At 41.2% G+C, this 19,697-nt stretch overlaps 1 protein-coding gene across 1 annotated transcript in view; it reads right to left on the bottom strand.

Annotated features, from left to right (window-relative positions):
• The window catches only part of ARHGAP6 (Rho GTPase activating protein 6), a 244,454-nt gene that overhangs the window by 55,561 nt on the left and 169,196 nt on the right, over window positions 1-19,697 (bottom strand). The window contains exon 3 of the mRNA XM_039874318.1: window positions 2,662-2,733. Coding sequence (XP_039730252.1) covers window positions 2,662-2,733 — 72 coding nt within the window. The remainder of the gene's footprint in view (window positions 1-2,661; window positions 2,734-19,697) is intronic.

Genomic DNA, 19,697 nt, shown 5'->3' with positions numbered 1-19,697 from the left:
AGCGTCACATGATCTTCTGTATATTGTGTCAAGGCGATGAAATAAAATAGAGGACATGATTCATTCTGATCGAATCAATTAATTGATTTAATTGAATTAATATAGCAGCATAGCAAACATTTAGTGAATCATTCTTTATTGGGAAAGCACTTGGATTCTAATAAGCCACTCCTATTTATTTTTAGATGATCTAACCCAAGAGGTCATTTTGAGTTTCCTGTTTTCCTTTTTTTACTCTTGGATTCAAATAATTATCATTTTTCACATGTGCAGCTGTTATGAACCCAAACGCTAATATTCGAATGGAGGAAAATCACGAGACCCGATTATGACTGTGCGAGACCCGCGTTCTCTCCACTCACACCTTGGGTCCCAGGACTCCATGTAATGGATGTGCTGACACAGACAGACAGGACTTTATGTTCAGAAAAGACACCACATAATTAAGCTTCACTTAAGCCTAGGACATCTTCTTTATAAAGATCGTAGCTACTTTAAAAAAGAAACAAACATCTTTTGCCACGAAGCCTGATATCTCTCCCCTTAGTTGGGTAGGCATTGTGCCTTTTCTCTGGAACCATCAGGACCTGACTTTTTTACCTAGCCAGCTCCCCGTGCAGCCTTATAGAACACTGCCAAGTTTTCAGTGAGCCTATATAATATATGAATACGATTTGGTCTTTAAAAAGTGCAGTGGCCCCGTGCATGTTGGCCGATTAGTTTCCCTGGCCCTTTCTTCCCTCCTTCCCTGCTCGCTCACATTCTTGCTTCCTGCTATTCTATGATATAAACAAGCACACGTCCATTTCCCTCTGTCGACGGGACTCAAAAATCTCCCACAAAAATGCTCATTCTGCTCAGTCTGGCCTGAATGTGCACAGCAGAAGAATCTCTTGAAGTCTACATTACGAGTATCCAAATCTCAGTATCAAGGCCATCATCCTAGCACAAATCAGCATTAGAGATGACACATTACTAATATAGTGGTCTGAATAATCCCTTTGATGTACCCCATTAACATCAAAAACTACTCTAAATCTAGCAAGGTAAAAGTGGTCTGTGGCGAGAAGAGGATGAGTAAAAACTCTAGTTTAAAAAAGCTGCCCGGCTACTAATATTCATTTAAAAAATAAGAGCAAGAGTATATGAGCCAATTAAATAGAATATAATTAGAGAATTATAGGTACCTGGGTAAGCGGTAGCGCCCTCTGCCTGCGTTACTCTAGCAGCAGATTCTACTGTCATCGGACATGCCCTGGTAGGTTTACCGGTGAAAATGGCCCAGAGTTCTCACCTTAGAAGTTGTACCTTAGTAGTTTATAAAGCTACTCATGCCCAGTACCTCACAGATGAATGGAATCGGACTTTCTGGAGTGGAGGATCGGACATTGAAAGTTTTAAAGGTTCAACAAATTATTCTACTGTGCAGTCGGGGTAGGGATCGCAGACATTTTCGCTCCTTTTCTCTGCTTGGAGGTAAACATTTGAAATGTCTGGAGATGTTATAGTTGGGGACGGTGCTACTGGCATCTAGTGGGTAGAGGCCAAGGATACTACTAAACACCTCGCACGATGTGCAGGACAGCCCCCGTGACAAAGATTATCCTGTCTAAAACATCAGTAGTCTCGAGGTTGAGAAATCATGCTCTAAGAGAATTAAACATTGGCTTTCCATTCTTTAGAATTATTTATCTCCTTCTAGTCCAAAGAACCAAAGGTCATGTCCTTCTAGGCATGGTTCAAGGTATGGGTGTAGAGCCTGGGATTGAGGGTGCAGGCTAGGTCTTGTCCAATACTGATCGCTATGCATTTATTTTTATACCTTCAATTTTATTGCCTTCTATTACTTTTCAAGCAGATATTCAATTGTCCCAGATGAGGTACATGGCTCTCTTTACTCAATACTCATTTACTATGTCACGTAAAATAAAAATACATTCATGTGACCATAGCATTCAGCAGTCATTTTGGATAGGACTATAGAAGCAAGCTACAACAAGCTGTGCCGTACTGTGCTAATGGAGGCCAGATGCCCACTGTGTGGGCTCGATGAATACTAGTTTGAAATAAAGACAAATAAACTCTGAAAGAGTAGCAAAAGTGTCGATTCCCTAAATAGACATAGAAGGGGACACAAAACAGTAAAAAGAGCATCAACAATTTCCAAAATATATAGGGCAAAGAATAAGCACGCTGTGATCTAAGAAAAAAATGGTGAGAATGGCTCATCTTCAGTATCCCATAGGATGAGACTGCTTCTTTCCAGTAGTCATGGTAGGCGAATCCAAACCTTTTCTCATTCAACTAGCCCTGCCTAAATATCTGAATCTGCCAGACAGCTGGTTAGCGTTAGAGATGCTATCCATGGCTACTCAACCCAGGTTCTCTTTATCCATAGCTGATTGGCCAGAATCATAATTGGAACCAGAAACTTGGCTGAAGTCACACTTTGCTCCAACCAGTTGAACTCATCAATTCAGTACAGGGCCACTCGAACACAAAAGAGTAGACCAAAACAACCTTTAATGACATTCCATCATAGAAATCTAGTTTACGTAATAGAGTTGAACCGCGTAAATCTATGCAATTCAAAAGCCCCACCAAATTCAACCATTATGCTCCATGGAAGATGCATTTGCTTTAGTTCATTCTGTCCCTTACCTCTGTCTTTGTTTTTCTCCTTCCCTAGTGAATCCAGTTTCTTTCTCAAAGATTTCTTTCTCTTTTGTCCATCTGTAAATATTAAAAGAATGGAAAGTTGTAAAAACAAGCATACAAGTGACATTTAACATCGATAATTCCATTTGAGCAACGGTGTGACTTCTCAACGGTGTGACTTCACTCATAATTTGGCATTTTAAACAGATCACCAGCATCTTCGTGTACACTCTTAAATTTTGTTCCAATCATGGAAAGTACAAGAAACTTACCTCACTCGGAAGTAATTTAGTTTTGACACTTTAGATATATTTGCTTTTACTATTACATGAGTCTCTTCCTATTCTTCATGTTTATGCAAACCGGTGTCATCTTGAATCAAGATGACAAGAGTCAACAATACGTACGACTTTGATGGTCACGAGCTAGTACAGTGTAACTGGAGAAGGAAATGAATTTGCGGGTCCAAAGAACTCAGATGTCATTATTGCTGCACCATTTACTAACTGCGTGACTTTGGACACGTCTCAGCGTCCTCGTCTATAAAGTGCGAATTTCATAGGGTTGCGAAAATTAAATGAAACGATGCATATAAAGTGCTTTAATGGGGACCCTGATGCATTAATTCAGATGTATTTTTTAGGGGGCGGGGGGAGGTTGCATAGTATTCTATAGTGTTGCTGTACCATAATTTAATTAACCATTCCCCACTGATGGACATTTGGGTTGTTTCTAATTTTTCACTATAATAAGTAAGGCATGTATTCTTTTATCATTTTGTCCTTGTGACCAATGTACTTAATACGTCTGGTTAACTCACCAAATAATAAAGATACCACTCATATCAGTAGGCAGCTGCAATGGAATTCCTGGGATGTCATCATAAAATACTGGCAGTCGTCATTGCAAGAATGCGTTTCAGGATTATGCAGCTGTCCACTTAACAAGTGGGAGGTACAAATCGAGAACCCACACTGTGATCAAATAGTGGAGACAAAGCCCTTCCCGCAAGAAAACTTATGTTTAAAGCGGGGATTAAGAATTGTTTTCTTATGGGATATACTAAAAAGCGTAGTAAAGAAAGAGACTCAGACCAATAAAATGGAAAAGCAAGACGCCGATGTCAAGAAAAGACAGAGTAAGCGTTCTTAAACAGGAGCGAGCATTTCTGGGATCCCCACAGGGCCGCAGATGCTCCCAATTTCTCCTCTGAGTTTTTGGAGGCAAAAGATAACACAGCATAATCAACAGGCACATTCAATCCCTCCATCCTTTGTAAAAGGAAAAATATTTCAAAAATGATTTTCCTCCCATAAAATGGAGATAGTTTATAACAGTCTTCGCTCATGCAGTCATGAGATTGGAATAGGGGAAAATTATGTAAATCAGTTGCAATTGCGGCAAGAGCCATCAATCCCTTTCATCGTGTCTATGTTCTTATCTTCGGTTTCTCAAAGATGATCTAACTGCAGGGACCCCACGACTTACTGAGTTCTTACAGACGCGACATACCAACTGCGCAGGGTTCTAATCCGTTCTCCAAATAGGACTAACAGGCCTACTTTGGAAAACTCTGTTCATCAGTCATTCATATCACCAAATGTACTGACTGTAACAAAGGTATTTCTTTAAAAAATCCTATCATTCCTTTATTTTAATAGTTGACCCGAGAGAATAAACCATATATGAAAGAGATTTATTTTTCGTTACCAGTGGGCGGATCCTAAAATTCAAAGGAGTTGTCAAAGAACCAGAATACATATGGGATAGGGGACATATTTTTTTCAAGATAGAGGGTTTTTTTTAAACTTCTTTTTAATTAAGAGATGTACATAGATGTGTATGAATATAAATGTACGGTTTAAATAATAATTAGGAGGCAACTCTCACATAACCAACAGTCAAGTTCAGATGCAGACTAATACTGAGGCCTAGCCCCCGTATGCCTCCCTCCCCCTCTCCCCAGGTCATCACTGATCTGACTTTTGCAATAACCTATTCTCTGCTTTTCTTTACAGTTTACCATGGATGTACGCATTTATAAAGACCACAGTTTTGTTTTTCCTGTTTTTGAATTCACATAGAAGGAATCACACTGTAGGTATTCTTTCTTGCCTCATTTATTTCATTCATCCATACTTCCTGAAATTCATCCTGTTGAGGCAGGTAGCTGGAGGTCACTCATTCTGACAGTGTTTTTTGTATGACTATAGCACAGTTAATTTACCCATTGAACTGTCAATGGAAATTTGAGTTGCTTCTAGCTTACGACTATTAGGAACAGTGTTTTTGAAAGCTTTTGTTCACATCTTCTCATACACGTACAAGAATCTCTCTAAGGCAGTGGTTCTTAAAGTGTAGTTCTGGGACCGGCAACGTCAGGACCTCCCAGGAGCTTGTTAGAGATGCGAAGCCTGTGGTCCCACCGCAGACCTACTGAGTCAGGAATTTGGGGGTGGGCCCAGCAGCGTGTGTTTTACCAAGCCCTCCGGGGGACTCTGGTTCACACCTAAGTCTGAGAATCACGCTTCTAGGGGATACGTGTAGAAGCTGCATCGCCCGGTCAGTGTGTCTGCAATCTTAGGCTTTAGCAGGTAGCACTGACTATTTTTCAAGTGGTTTTGCTGATTTATATTCCCACCAGGATGAGAGCTTACATCGTCTCACGAGGATAATGTAGACTTCAAACTCCAAAACTCCAAACAGTAACTCGAAGCATCCTTATAAGGAAAAATGTGATCTTTGTCCATAATTTAAAAAAATGCTTCACTACTTACAACGAATATTATCTTTTTTCATTTAATTAGACAAAGGTGAATGTTATTAACAGGAACTAGATGAAATGATAGGTGATGTGCACTATTGTGAAACGATGCATTGCTCTAGCACACCATTTCGTTATTTAAAATCCTCAGGAAAAGGACAAGAGCTGCGAAATGAAACTGTTCGCTTCTCTCCTCCCTTGTGATCGATCGATCGAGTCTCCAGTTTTTGAAGACGGTCTTTTGTTCCCACAGAGCACAGAAAACCTGCGCACGACGCTGCCATATTACGTGTAACCACATAGAACATTTTCTCTTCAACCAGTTCCTTGAATGGTGATAAGTGTGATAAGCGCTGTTCCATCTTTTACAGAAACCGAAGCTTCCTAACTATCAATACTGCACAGCAACGTTTTACAATGCGAATGGTAATGAGCACGCGCTTGCTAAGTGCTCCCAGGGTGTGTACCGCCTTGAAGACAAAAGTGACCTGTACAGAGAACTTGGGTCACACATCCTGATCAAAGGTGTCTCGGAACCAGCACTTGGGGACTGGACTCCATGCACCCTCCTTCCACTTCAGTAATGTGCCCCAGGAGGCCACGTCCCAGATGGGAAACCCCACAGACATACATGACATGACAGTAGATGTCGAGGCAGCAAGCCCTTCACTCCTCATGACCCCAAAGCAAAGGAACTGTGGGTGTGGAGTGTGGTTAATCTGGCGTCCTTTTGGGGGTCGCCAGCACCGAACACGGTCTGCAAGGCTGAGAACGAGAGAACATGAGACCGCTCGTGTGGGACATGCTTTCCGTGGACTCACACACTGTCACGTAAAATTCCTTTTTAAGGCTTGTTTGTTTCTCTAGCTGGACTAGAAGCTCTCTGAGGGCAGAATTACATCTCCTTGGCTTTCGTCTCCCGCTAAGTGAATACTACAGCGTGGGATGCCATGAGGACTTGTCAGCACTGTCCACAGCCGGAAGTCAGATAGAGGTTTTGGGTTGGTTTGGAGAGAATCCAGGACCAATAAAGTACACAACTTCTAATTTTAAGGGGATCAGATTCAGAGGAGGTGGGTTATAAAATGGTATTTTCCATATTAAATTGACACTAGAGATGATGATGATGATGATGATGATGATGATGATGATGATATTGTTCAAGGAAGGACTCAATTTTGGTGATAGATGGAAGAATAAGGGGCCCCGAAAAAGTCTGCTGGGGTGCCGGGAATGCTTTATGTCTCGACCTAGTCAGTGGTTACAGGACACATACATATTAAGAACCCCCTGAGTTGTATTTGTGCATATTCATCCTTATGCACATTACTCTCTCTTTATGTTATTCCTCAATGAAAATAATAATAACAAAAGACTTCATCATCTTTAGAGAATGGCACCAAAATAAAAATTATATTAACTGAACGGAGCTGAAAACCCAGCAAGAAAGTTCTAGAATGTTTAACTTTTCTAAATATCCGAATACCTATGATGTCTTCAGACCACCATGACTTTCCTGTGAAACGGGCACACAGCGGTAAAGAATAACTCGTGTTTATTGAGCATGTACTATATAAGCTAAGTGCTTAGTATCCACAACCTTATTACATCCTCACCGCAGCTCTACGAAGCCCACGCTATTATTTCTTCCTATTTTACAGACGAGAAAACTGAGGTTAGAAGAGGTTAAATAACTTGTCCAAGGGCGGGAGATGGAAAGTGGTAAATGCAGAACTTGCACCCAGGGCTATCCAACATCGAAGATGGCGCTCTTAACCTCTACCTGTCCTGGTGAGGGGAATGTGGTCCTCATTTGAGGGCTGTAACATTAAAGGCCAGATATATGGGGACCAACATGCCCAAGGTAATAAGGAGGAAAGAGAAACTGACGATTTTTAAGCTCTAAATATCCACCATAATCGGCATGAGTCATTTCTACATATATTTACCTAATACACATCGACATACAATCCACTGAGGTAGCTTTTTGATTTATTCACTTTACGGTTGAGGGAACTGAAAATCAGAGAATTAAAGCCAATTGTCCAAAACTCACAGGACCGGTAGGTGGCGGAGCTGGGATTCGAACACCAATTCCAGCTCTTTCCCAAAAGCCCAGCTCTGTCTCGAGAGAGGTGGCTAGAGCAGAACCCGGATATCTGTTGAGAAGCTGAAGATCCTTTCTTTAAAGGTCACTTTGCCTCCGCATCATGAGAGATGGTTCTGGAGGTATTTGCGAAACAATGGATGTTCATTTGTGAGGGTCTTTTAGACTTTGCCCTTCCAAGGGCACGGGTCATAAACATCAAGATGCTAAAGCTCATTCTTAGCAGGGCAGTCACAGGGCACGCACGCAGACAGCCTAAATTCACAGGTGCACCGGATATGGGCACCAACGCTTTCACTTGCCGAGCTCCGTAAAGATTATATTACCGGAAAACGGAACAAGTCTCCTGCTCTGAGATATGAAATGAGGACAAATAAAAGCTACTAAACATAATTCTGAGGACAAAACTCTCTTCTGATGCTGCTACTGATACAGGCAAAGAACTAGCCCAGTGGGTGCAAAAAACTAGCCCCCTGCTATTCAGGAGGTGTTTAGCCCACAAGGTGATTTATAAAAACTTGAATTGTGATGCAAAATCTTGGTAAGTCCCCATACATATCTGGATTTCTAATGTCTTGAGGAAAATGGAAGAGCTGGCAGCACCGAGTCCCACATTCCTCACAGCCGTCCCAGGCTAACAGACACCTAACGCTGGGCCACCGCACAGCTGGCAAGACTTGGAGCTTGCAACTCCATCCCAGACTAAGAGGAAGGCTGGAGCTTGTTTCAAGTCTTCAAATGATTCCTACTGAGAAAAGTTTGAAGGAATGCTTTTTGGCATCGCCTGCTCCACTTTTCCCAGCCACAGCTGTCTCATTATTTACGGGACCAAAAAAATAGACTCTCAGAGAACGCAAACCAAAGGGACTCAGAGGCAGTGAGGGCAGCTCAGTTAAAAAGTGAGGAACAAATAATATAAAAGAGACACCTGGGTGGCAGCATGGAACGTAGCTCTTCAGAAGCTACATCTAATCGGTACCAGGGTTTTTGGCCTCGGCACTAGTGACATTTGGGGCTGGATACCTCTTTGTGTGAGGAACGGTCCTGTGCACAGTGTGGGTACTTAGCAGCATCCCTGGCCTCGATTGACTAGCTGCCCGAGCACCGATCCCTTAGCTGTGTGACAACCGATTATGTCTCTGGACATCGCCAAAGGTCCCACAGGAGCAGAACCACGCTGGTTGGGAGCCACCGGTCTATGCGCATCTCTCCCTAGAGAACTGCTATATGCTCAAGCCATGCGAAACGTTCACATTTTCCCACTTGTCACAATGCTCACTTTATACCCAAGCTCAGTTTTTGTTTTAAACAGAACGATATAGAAATGTTGACAAATCGTTGAGCCTTTATATACCAGGTTGCCTTTGGGGCACAATAACCATTTCCTTCAATTTATGGAGAAATGTGAGTCTGTCTATAGCTGTCTTTCTACCAAATTCCTAACTACGAGTAGGGAAGTAAAGCAAGTTTCCTGGGTAAGTAGCCTTCTATTTCTTATATGAAGTGTTTTTCCTCCGTTAGTGGGGCCGGATCAGGCGGAACAGCGTCCGATGGTGGGCACTTGCATGAATGGATGTATATATAAATGGAGGCACCTTTAGCCCGCAGGAAAGCCTCAGGGGACACTGTAGTTCCGCTTCTTCTTTTTGTAGAGGACTAAACATGGTAGATAAAGAGACTTTCTGGCTAGCCCCGCTCCCCCCACTGCCCCCCAACATTGGCCAGAATAAAGATTCAGGAGGAAATGATAGAAAGACAGTTTTCTCAGCAAATGGAACTGTTCAGCCTCGGAATGAGCTGCCTCAGATCAAAAGAAAAACAAAAAACAAACAAACAAAAAAACCCCCAAAACAAAACCAAACAAACAAAAAAAACCCAGCATCATTTACTGTGACTTCCATCCTGCTTGTTCTCTGTCTTGCATTCCTCACTCGGGTGATCCGTGTCACAAGTGACCCTATGCAAGGGCGACGTGGTGACAAACCGAAGTCTCCGGCCTGAAGCCACGTGAGTGTCCCCGGACACTGAGCCCGCATGCAGCCCCAGTCAAGTCTTTAGATGATCGCGACCCCAGATGAGCTTGATGGCAACCCCATGAATCACAGCCTGAATCAGAACAGCCCGGCTAAGATATTTCCAGATATTCCCAGGCTAAGATATTCCCAGAACTGGGGTGGAGATAAGAAATGGTTATATCTAAAAAAAATGAAAAAGAAAAGAAGACACCGAGCTACATGCATGTGGTGTACTGGATGGGGTCCCGGAACAGAAGAAAGATGTTAGTGGGGACACCGGTGAAATCTGAACAAGGTCTATAGTTTGGTCAACAGCGATGTATGAGTTTCAGTTTCTTAGGTGTGATGCGTGTGCCGAGGTTATATAAGACGTTATCAGTAGGAAAAACTGGGTGATGGGCACAACGAAACTCCATATTATTTTTATCACTTTTTTGTAAATCTAAAATTATTACAAAAAAAAATTTTTTTAAAGCCCTTTCTTCTACGCATGTATTCAAGCCAAGGTTGAACACTCATCTGTCAAGCCTGTGGGAAAGTGGAGACTTGCGCTCAGCGAGGCACTATAGATTTGGGAGCCAGCTTTATGGCAGGGAGGGGACTCACAATCCAGACTTTCTCACCTGGCTGAGACTAGTGAAATAATCTTCCTGTTCGCATCTACCTGAGCTGAAGGAAGATGTGTCTAGGCCCACGCAAAGCATCAGCTATGTCTGCCACTCTGGTGCAGCGAGTTTTCTGGAAAGAGAGTGGACCGACGAGAGGCTTGGCCGGATTTGTTTTTGCGGCCCTGGTGATGTTGTCATACACGGCTGATTAGATTGTTTCAAGATTCCTCCTATTTCACGGCTTCTCTAAATCCCTTTTCTGCTTAAGTTATTCAGACTTGGCACTTGTCATTTGCATCCAAGAACACTGATTATTACAGAAATCTGTTTATTATTCAAGTTCCCATGCCTATCGTGATAAGCCAAAATAAAACTTTTTAAATTATATGTGGATTAGATGAGTTATAGGATCTGCGGATGTGTTACAAAAATGTTTCCTAAAGCTATATTTTACCCTTTACTAAAATTCATCCTTTAGTCTCATCTACTTCTCCTTTTGAGGGCTCTCAAGCCACAGACCTCCCCCCACTCCTCCACCCCCCCAAAAATAAGGCAATAAAAAGACCAAACCAGAGATTTTATTTCCAGTTTGGAAAAGGAGGTTTGTCAAAGAAGCGATAATATTATTAATGGTTCCAGACACTCGAGGGCCATTCGCTGTGTTCATACTCCACCTCTAGTATTTTCCAATGATTCGTCTCATCGATGTAAGTTAATTTGGCCCAGTACATCAACATCAGAAAACAGATAGTGACCGGCAAGTTGGGCAACCAAATCCCCAGTCAAAATCATATCTCAGGAAAAGTTGGGCTGGACGTTGGAGCCAGTTACTGCCATCACCATCCTCAGTGGAGTGAATGCAAAATTGCCCCCGCTACTTTGAGTTGCCTGCTCCATATTCAAGAAATAGAAGAGAGAGCAGGCTTGACAGAAAGGGGAAAGTGATTCCCAGGAAAATGGCCACCTCGGCTTCTTGGCAGGAAATGCGGCCGCAAGCTCAGGATAGTGAAACCAACGAGACCAGGGCAACATTCTGGTGTAAGAGTTGAACTGGGATTAACCTCAGGGATTTAGAAGAGGAGCCAAAGCACAGATCTCATCTCCAGTCTAAAACAAGTGTTCTCTGTCCAGGGTTGTTGCACCACAGAACACGATGAATCCCTTTCGCATGGGAATATTATTTTACATTATCACAGGCATCTGTTTAAATGACATCTTCCCCAGTTTGAAATGGGCTCACTCCCCGTCCACTGATCCACCCACTGCTCCATCCACCCCTCTATCCAACGCTGATCAATTGCGCGTTGTAGATGAGACAACTAGGTGCTGTGGACCCAGATGAATGGATACTATCTCTGCCTTTGAGTAACTCAGTTTAGTGCTAAAGACAGATACACGGAAACCTAATTAAAGCAAAACGAAGAAATGCTTCAGTGGAGACATTGACCAGGTGATAGGTCAGAAGCGAGAAGGCCATCCCCAACTCTGCTTGGAAAGGCTAATGTTTGAGTTTGGTCTTAAAGGACAAAGTTACCCTTTTCGGGGACCTTTGAATTTTGATAGGAGTTTCCCTGCTAAATCGCATGGTGACTGCTTAGTCTAGAAAATCCTTTCTTATCCTAAGCTTCTTAATGTTTTATTCCCAGTAATCCAACACTTCATCAAGCAAGCATTCTATTAGTGAAAAAAGGTGAGAAAACTGCAAATTTAGGAGTGGACTGATATTTGCTTTACTGAAAACAAGGGCTCAAGAGAGTGACAAGAATTTTCGAAGAAAACAAGCTACATAGAAAAAGTAGAAAACAATGTATTCAAGGTCAAACTTTGGATCTCATTATGTGTGCGTGTGTGTGTGTGTGCGCGCGCGCGCCACTTTAAAAGAAATATCCCAGGCTATAGACTATTGGCTATTTCATCAAATACATAGGTCGAAGTTTTCATTTATATTTCACCTGATCTTTAGCAGTTCTTCCATTGACCTTGATCGAAAAGAAAGCAGGTAGAAATCCTGTTATTGAGTCATTTTCCTTGGTTGTAAGTCCCAACGAATCAATCACTCTTGCTTTATTCCACTAGCACCTCGTGGGTTCGATTTTTCAAAATCATTTCCAAAATGTCTACGTTTCTCGGAAGGAAATATTCATGGTATTCTTAAGCAATACAGATGTCTCTCCTTAGAGCTGAGGCTCCCAAAGTACTTGTGAAATGTACTGATCCCCACAGTTTACATGTGGAAGCGGCAGTGAAATTATCAAAGCTGCGGTCAGAAAATAAAAAAGAACACGCTGTGAGTCTCTTCGTGTTGTAAAAGGAGTCCGATCTTGGAGGTCACCATGTTTCCAGCTAAATTAAACACTAAGGAAACCTTCTCTGTTTTGTATAAATTATTTTGGCAAGGTAATTAATTCTGAAATTTTCTTCAGGAGGGAAACCTTTTAGATTCTCGAACCTCAAAGCAAGTATTTTTCTATTACAGAAAATCCTTGAGATGTTTGATTCGTTGAGCGTGTCTCATTATCCTATCAAAACGTGAGGTAGGGAAGCAGATTGCATGGCCCTGATGCCATGAGTTTCAAAGCTCAAGTACAGTTTTTCCTTAACCAGGCGTTCTCTGTAATTGCTGTTTGCTGTAATAACTGGTCATGATCAAATTATGCCCTAGAAGGATATTTTACTTGCTGTCATTTTTTCCATATTCAAGTGTTATGAGCTTAAAAAAAAAAAAGTTTGCCAGCTCAGTGTGTGTGGGCTGTTGGGGCAACCCTGCTGTTACTTTTTCCTAAGCTGGGAGCTAGTCTGTCCTTCCAGGCTCCTAAATTTGCATTTTTTATTTCACGTCCCTTAAATGGAAACCGGTACTTTTTAACTTAGTCTAGGTAGGCATTGTATTTGCGGAGACAGAAGTTTCCAAACATCAGAGCAAGAAAAATGGCCTCTGGCAAGTCATTTCCTTAAGTTATGTTTCTTTCGTGGAGTGTAAAGGAAAGCAAGCAGGTAGGAGAACAGAAAGACAGAAATCACTTATCCCAAAGAAATACCCTGGATTGTTAACTAAAGGAAATTCGACTCTAAATTATAGGAATTTCATCATCACTAATTTTAAAGCCAAAGTTCGTAGTTCAAGTTGAAATGGTAGTCAGATGAGGGTGTCTAAGCGTGGCGTGAGTTTTGACCTCTGGAAGGGGCTAATGCTCTCGACTTTCTTTTGACACATATTGTTGTGTACTGCGCAAGTAAGAAGAGAATCAAATACCTTTAAGTCATAAACTTTCACCCCTGGGAACTCCTCCAAATTTCTGCCGGTTGCTCCCATAAAAACAGCTCTCACAAATTCAGTAACTGGACAGATGACGTAATCAGATGAACGCTATTACGCTCCTCGTTCTTTCCTTTGCCATTCTTGTTTTTGACTATTCTTTGAGCTGTGATTCAAATCATTGAATTTTTAATCCATTCGATTTCTCAAATATTTCCTGAGCAGCAAAAGCAAAGAACACTGTACTTGACACTAGATCAAATAAGTACGATATAAGGATAGTTCCCTCCCAATTGCTTATTTGCAGTGGCAGAAGATGACCGCCATTGCGCACCAAGAGTTTGTAATCTAAATCCATCTTTATCCTACTGTACCCTCCAATTTTTATTTTCCCTATTTTGTCAGGCACTCACCCTCCATGTAGTCATGCATCCTGGGATGAGTCCTCACCCCAGGCTCAGGAAAGGAATCTTAGGTCAAGCCAATTCCGGTGATTTCTTTCTGCTTGTCGGTATTGATTTGGGCACTGGCAGGTGTTGCAATTCTAGGGCGTTAGGCGGGAAGGAAGTCTCCCGGGAGGCGGAAGTGAAAACACTTCTCTGCCTCTTCGTGCTGCCACAAAGAGCGGTGATGTCGGAGGCTGCTGCCGCCTTTTTGTGACAATGAAGGAAGCCAACCAAAGAACAAAGTGGCCCACTGAGGGTGGCAGGGAAGAAAGCTGGAAGGCCACTGCATTAATTAGCCTATCTGTGGGCTCCCTGGAAAGTAATATAATCGATTTCTTTATTGCTTAAGCAACTTTTGGTTTGGTTTCCATAATTTGTGGCCAAAGCATCTTAACAGAGGGCATTACAAAACTCTGTGGTGGGATGTATTTTCTACTTATATTTGCACCAGCCTTATCATGTAATGCCAGGCATCCCGAAAAAAGACATCCCGGAAGTTTTGAATTTGGGTATATTGGGTGAGATCTAAAATAAGGAGGGTAAGAGGAGGGAGATCAGTTTACAAAGAACTGTAAATCTGTAAATAAGTCCTTAACGATAAATATTGCTAAATTCTCAGTTATCAAACCAGACAGTGATAACAAAGCTAATAATCCCTACTGGAGACTGACTTATTAAAGTTGCTCATTTAATATACTTACATTCCTCTACACTGCATGGTGGCATCAGTTGTTGAAGCAATTCATAAAAATATTAAGTTCTTTTTCTTGTTTAGTGCCACCAAAGGAATTTATTACCCACTTTGAAAAAATATTTGGTGACATATGATATAAACACTAAAACGTCTGAGAGTTACGAAGGTATGATCATTAAAAAACGATGATTTCAAAATAAAGATAGTGAAGAAATTGAAATTACTATAAATTGCTATATCAAATTAATATTAATCTCTTAAATCAGAGGTCAGCAAGCATTTTCTGTAAAAGGTCAGATAGTAAATATTCTCAGCTTGGTGGGCCCTATGGTCTCTGTCAAAAGTACTCCACTCAGCTGTTGTGGCAACTAACGCAGACTTAGACGATACAGAAACAATGAAGAAATGAGTGTAGCTGTGTTTTAATAAAACTTTATTTACAAAAACAGGCAGTGAGCTGGATTTGGCCGTTGGGCTGTGGTTTGCCTACTCCTATCTTAAGCGAAGACCTCTTAAACTACTTTTCCAGAATTTTCATTTGTAAAAACTTTATAAACACCCACTAATTGAATTTTTAAAATAATTTTGAGGGCTCGATTTCAAATGATCTGAAAACACTGATTGGTTTAAAAAGAACACTTGGTATTTAATTTCAGTTAATACTTAGGCGCCTTTGTTTTGCCCATGGGGAAACTAAGAAAAAAGCAAAAATGGAAGCCCCTGTTCATATTTCACATTTCAAGGATGGAACATTCTTTGTAATTATCAAGTTTACTTTTGGGCCACGATCCCAACAGAGAGAATGGTGTACTCTTGAAATCTTTGAAAGGTGCCAGAATATTTCAGAAACTGCAGTGACAAAAGTTTTCTCCAAGATGCCAAAGCCTTTTGCAATACTAGTTGCTGCTCCAACAAAGATATATAAATACGTGTAAATGTGACCAATAGGGACAAGGTCTTGGATAGAAAACGATATTGTCTGAGAACATGAAGGGGGCCATAAGGGAATATGAAGGCACAAAGCATATGGCTTAAAGGACCACACACTATCGTACTGGCCTGCTCGCTTGGCACCAGAACAAAATCATCCAGCAGCGCACACTTGAGAACTTGACATGGTAAAAGCCCTGGGGTACAGAGGAGAGCATCCAAGAAGAAAATTACAAAAGAACCTGCAGAGAAATCTCTCCGTCATTCCTGGCTTTTACTGGAATAGGAAGATGAGGCGGCTTCTTCTGTCTGTAAGGGTCGCCAGAGGTCACTTGGATAGATGATATGTACTGCTCTTCCAACGTGATCGATGCATTTGTCTTTTCTCTATTGACTCCTTGAGGATGTGGACTACTTCTGACATGACTGTGTAGCCTCCTTTAGAGGCGTCTACCACTTTTAAACCTAAAGCCACATATGTCCCTCCTCCAGGCTGGCCGCCTGGCTTGGAAATAAGAGAGAGAGCCATGAAGCAGCACAGGAAGGCCTCTGGCTGGCATTCCATGGTTGAGCTCTAGGCAGAGAAGGCATTTGATGCTTAAGCCAAGGGTCTAGACTAGGTTCGTCCCTGTGGCCCTGCAGAAACAATGCTCTATCCACCTTCCAAGGCCCCAAGAGCCACGACAAAGTATAATGAAAGGTTTTCCACACGGACACTTTTGTTCTTTTCCTCTCGATTGCCTCTTCTCCAGCCCATCTGCCTTCCAAGACTGCGCTAATCAAACCGTGGGTCATAACCTGTTAGTGAATCACGAAAATGTGAGTCATGACAAGTGTTTTTTAGAAAATGATAGACTCAAATAGAGGATAATAGGAGAGAAATTATAGAAAATATTAAAGTGTATCTTTGACAAAGATAAGTGTCATTTGGTTCATGTGTTTCCTGGGATGAGATGTAAAATGTATATCTTACCATAAATTATGGACCAAAAGTTTGAAATCTACTGCTCTAAGATAAATAACCTTAAATCTGTGATGCATTCCTAGAACAAGCCATGAACAAAATGAATTTCTTCTTTTCTATGGAATACTATCGTAAATGGCTTTTGAGAGCAGTAGGCAACAGAGGGCCTCAAGAGTTATTTGTTTTTTGTTGTTTTTCCAGCAAAGGAGCAGATTCGGTGGTTAAAGATCACTGTGTTGGTTTTAGGTGTGGTGGGCAGAATGAGGGCGAAACCAGGAACTGAAGAAAGCAGCTGAGGGTCCATGGCTATAGTTAAGATGAGACACAATGATAAAGTGTCTAGGGTTGAGGGCAGATATAAGCTAAAGTGATATGGTGATGGTGATAACGACAATGTAACGGTGATGGGTAACTTTGAGAGGATATAAGATTTGGGGAGATTTTTTAAGCTCATCATGGTTATTACCTCATTTAAGCCTCACATCAACCCTTTGCATCCATCCATCGAAGTTGGAAAGTGAGCATGGGTGAAGCAGTAGAGAAGCACTGAGGTTAAGTCAAAATCATTATTGGGAATATTGGGGAAAATGAGAGAAAAGTGACTGATTCGCTTGAGAGAGATAGGGAAGAGTGAAGGAAGGAGCTTAATTTTAAAGGAGGATATGCATGCGCTTTCTCAACGATTTGCTAAGGGGCAGTGGACCCGTGTTCCAGATTCAAAGACAAATGCGATATAGTCTTACTCCACGGGAAATCACAGTCCTCTGGGAAGATCACAGAAAAGGTAACTGTGAACACACAGAAGGTACAACTACCACTGCGACTCACACGATAGAGACCTTTGTTGAAGGCCTTTAAGCCCAGTGATCTAACATTTTTTGGTGCTGCGTGTTTCCTATCAGCATTTCTACCTTCGGTGGTTTGTGGATTTTACCCCAGGTTTCGACTTCATTTTTATTTACACAATAAGCTTTCATAAATAGTCCTAGCATATATCACTTCTTCAACTGAACATTGCCAGCAAGAATAACATAGAAATAAGAGAGTTATGTTTTCTGTGTTGGGTTGTTACATAAATACCCAAGCTTGATTTCCTTGCCCACCAGGTTGCCCTTATTTTTAAAATCAACATTTAAATCACAACTCAAAGGAAGCTACAGTGTTAGCCTACCAAGAATATCATTTTCTTGATTTCATTGAGTTGTTTACTTGGGTTTTACATTGCCTAAGGGACAATGGTGAGCGACCGCTTTATAAGGAAGCCATATAATTGAGCAATTTTGAGGCGTCAGGGTACTCTTTTATTAGACTATTGTCCACATTTTCTTAAACCATCAGCTATTTCTCATTCCATGATCCTGTTTTCAAAATATGTAAACAAAGCCTTTTTCAATTGTGATATCAGAAATTAAATGAAGCAAGAGAGAAAAAAATAGCACTAAAGAAAACATGAATATGCATTTCGCTCTTATGGAATCATTGGGCTTTAGGCCCTTCCTTTACAATATAATGAGCCACGTGGCCTACACTAACCTGCTACATTGATGGTGGTAGAAACCAGTCACTTCTTTTCCCTTTACTTAAGACCAGAGGTCAGCGAATTTCTCCTGTAAAGAGCCACATACTAAATATTTGAGGCATACGGGCTGTCATAACTCCTAGACAATATGTACATGGATGAGCATGGCTGTATTCCAATGGGACTTTATTTACAAAAACAGATGGTGAGCTGGGTTTGGCCAGTGGGCTGGTTTGCTAAACCCTGCCTTAGATGATGTGTGTTAAAAAGCAATCAAAATAATATTAATTGAGCCTAACATACTACCTGTTATATAAATAGTACTCTGTCCATGTATTTGGAATAAATGAAAAGTTCGTGCATGCCATTAGGTGTTGCTTAATTTCTGAACCATGCACTCCACATTTGTTTCTTGGTTCTGCTGTTAAGGACTGGCCCATTTACAGACTACAAAGTCTGACCCGAGAGCCTATGGCAAGAGCAGCCTTTGAGCAGCCAGAAACATTTCATGGCTGCCTCCGTGGAGCAACGGCAGGCTCATAGAGAAAACACTACTGATAGATATGATCCCTCCCACCGAAAGGCCTTCTGATTTCTACCGCTAAACGTTTCTCTAGGTTCTCTATAACATCTTCGAAAATCCCTCCTCAAAATAGCTTAAGTTTAGAAGGGGTGACAAATTAAGCTCATCAGTCATCTCATAGGGTTTTTAGAAATCTTATTAGTTTTTAGTCTGTGTGTGTCCCCTGGCTGAATGGACATAGGAGAGGGAGGAGCCACAAGAGGTGAAAAGCCTAGGGCCCTGAATAACTGCATGGAGCAGAGTTCACTCTCCTGACCCTCATGGCCAACCTGTACTGGATGTTGCCTGAGTAAGAAAAAAACTTTTATAGTGTTAAGGCACCTCAACAAACACAAGTATATATCTGTGAGATATATTCCTAGTAGAACTGTTGGGCCATTTACATTATATGTTGCCAAATTGCTTTGTAAGTTGCTGCCACAATTAGACTCCTACCAACAGCATATGAGTATCTGTTTTCCCATCAAATATATGATCCAATTTCCGAAGCCATTCTAATCTAGGAGAAAAAAAAATCTCCTTGATGTTTAGTTTGCATTTCTGTAATGAATATGAGGGTGAATATTTTTTCAAATATTGATAAACCACTTACATTTCTTTTTTTTTCTGTGAGATGCCTGTAATTTGTCTATATTCTAATTATTTTTCCTATATTAATTTGTTACAAAGCTTTCTGTAGTAGAGAAGTTAGCCTTTAGTTTGTCACACGTGCTGTAAATTTATATTTATTTATTTGTTAGCAACACAGCTGATTCTATTTTTTTTCAGTAGTGAAATGTGTCACTCTCTTTATGTTTTCTGGGTGGCGCCTTTCCCAATGTAAAATACGTGTAAATATCCAGCTATGTTTTGTTATGGTGCATTTATAGTTTCATTTTTTAATCTTCAAATCTTTCTTCCATATCAATTTATCTCGATGTAAGGAATAAGGTCAGAATCCAGCCTTTCCTCCTCATTGGTTGTCTCATCGTCACAAATACAATAATCCATCATTTTCCCCATGACAGTGTTTATCATGTCATAAATTCTCATGACATAAATTTATCATGTCATGTCATAAAATTCATATCTATTTTAGTTCATTTCTGAACTCTGTTTTCTCCCATTGATCTGCCTATCGTCAAGCAGTACGCTACTCTTTTATTGTCTTAGT

This window comes from Pteropus medius, unplaced genomic scaffold (assembly GCF_902729225.1).
Source record: "Pteropus medius unplaced genomic scaffold, Ma_sr-lr_union100, whole genome shotgun sequence".
In the NCBI taxonomy this organism is placed as follows: Eukaryota; Metazoa; Chordata; class Mammalia; order Chiroptera; family Pteropodidae; genus Pteropus; species Pteropus medius.
The sequence above is the reverse complement of the archived record's forward strand: the minus strand, read 5'-3'. Positions and strand labels throughout refer to the sequence as shown.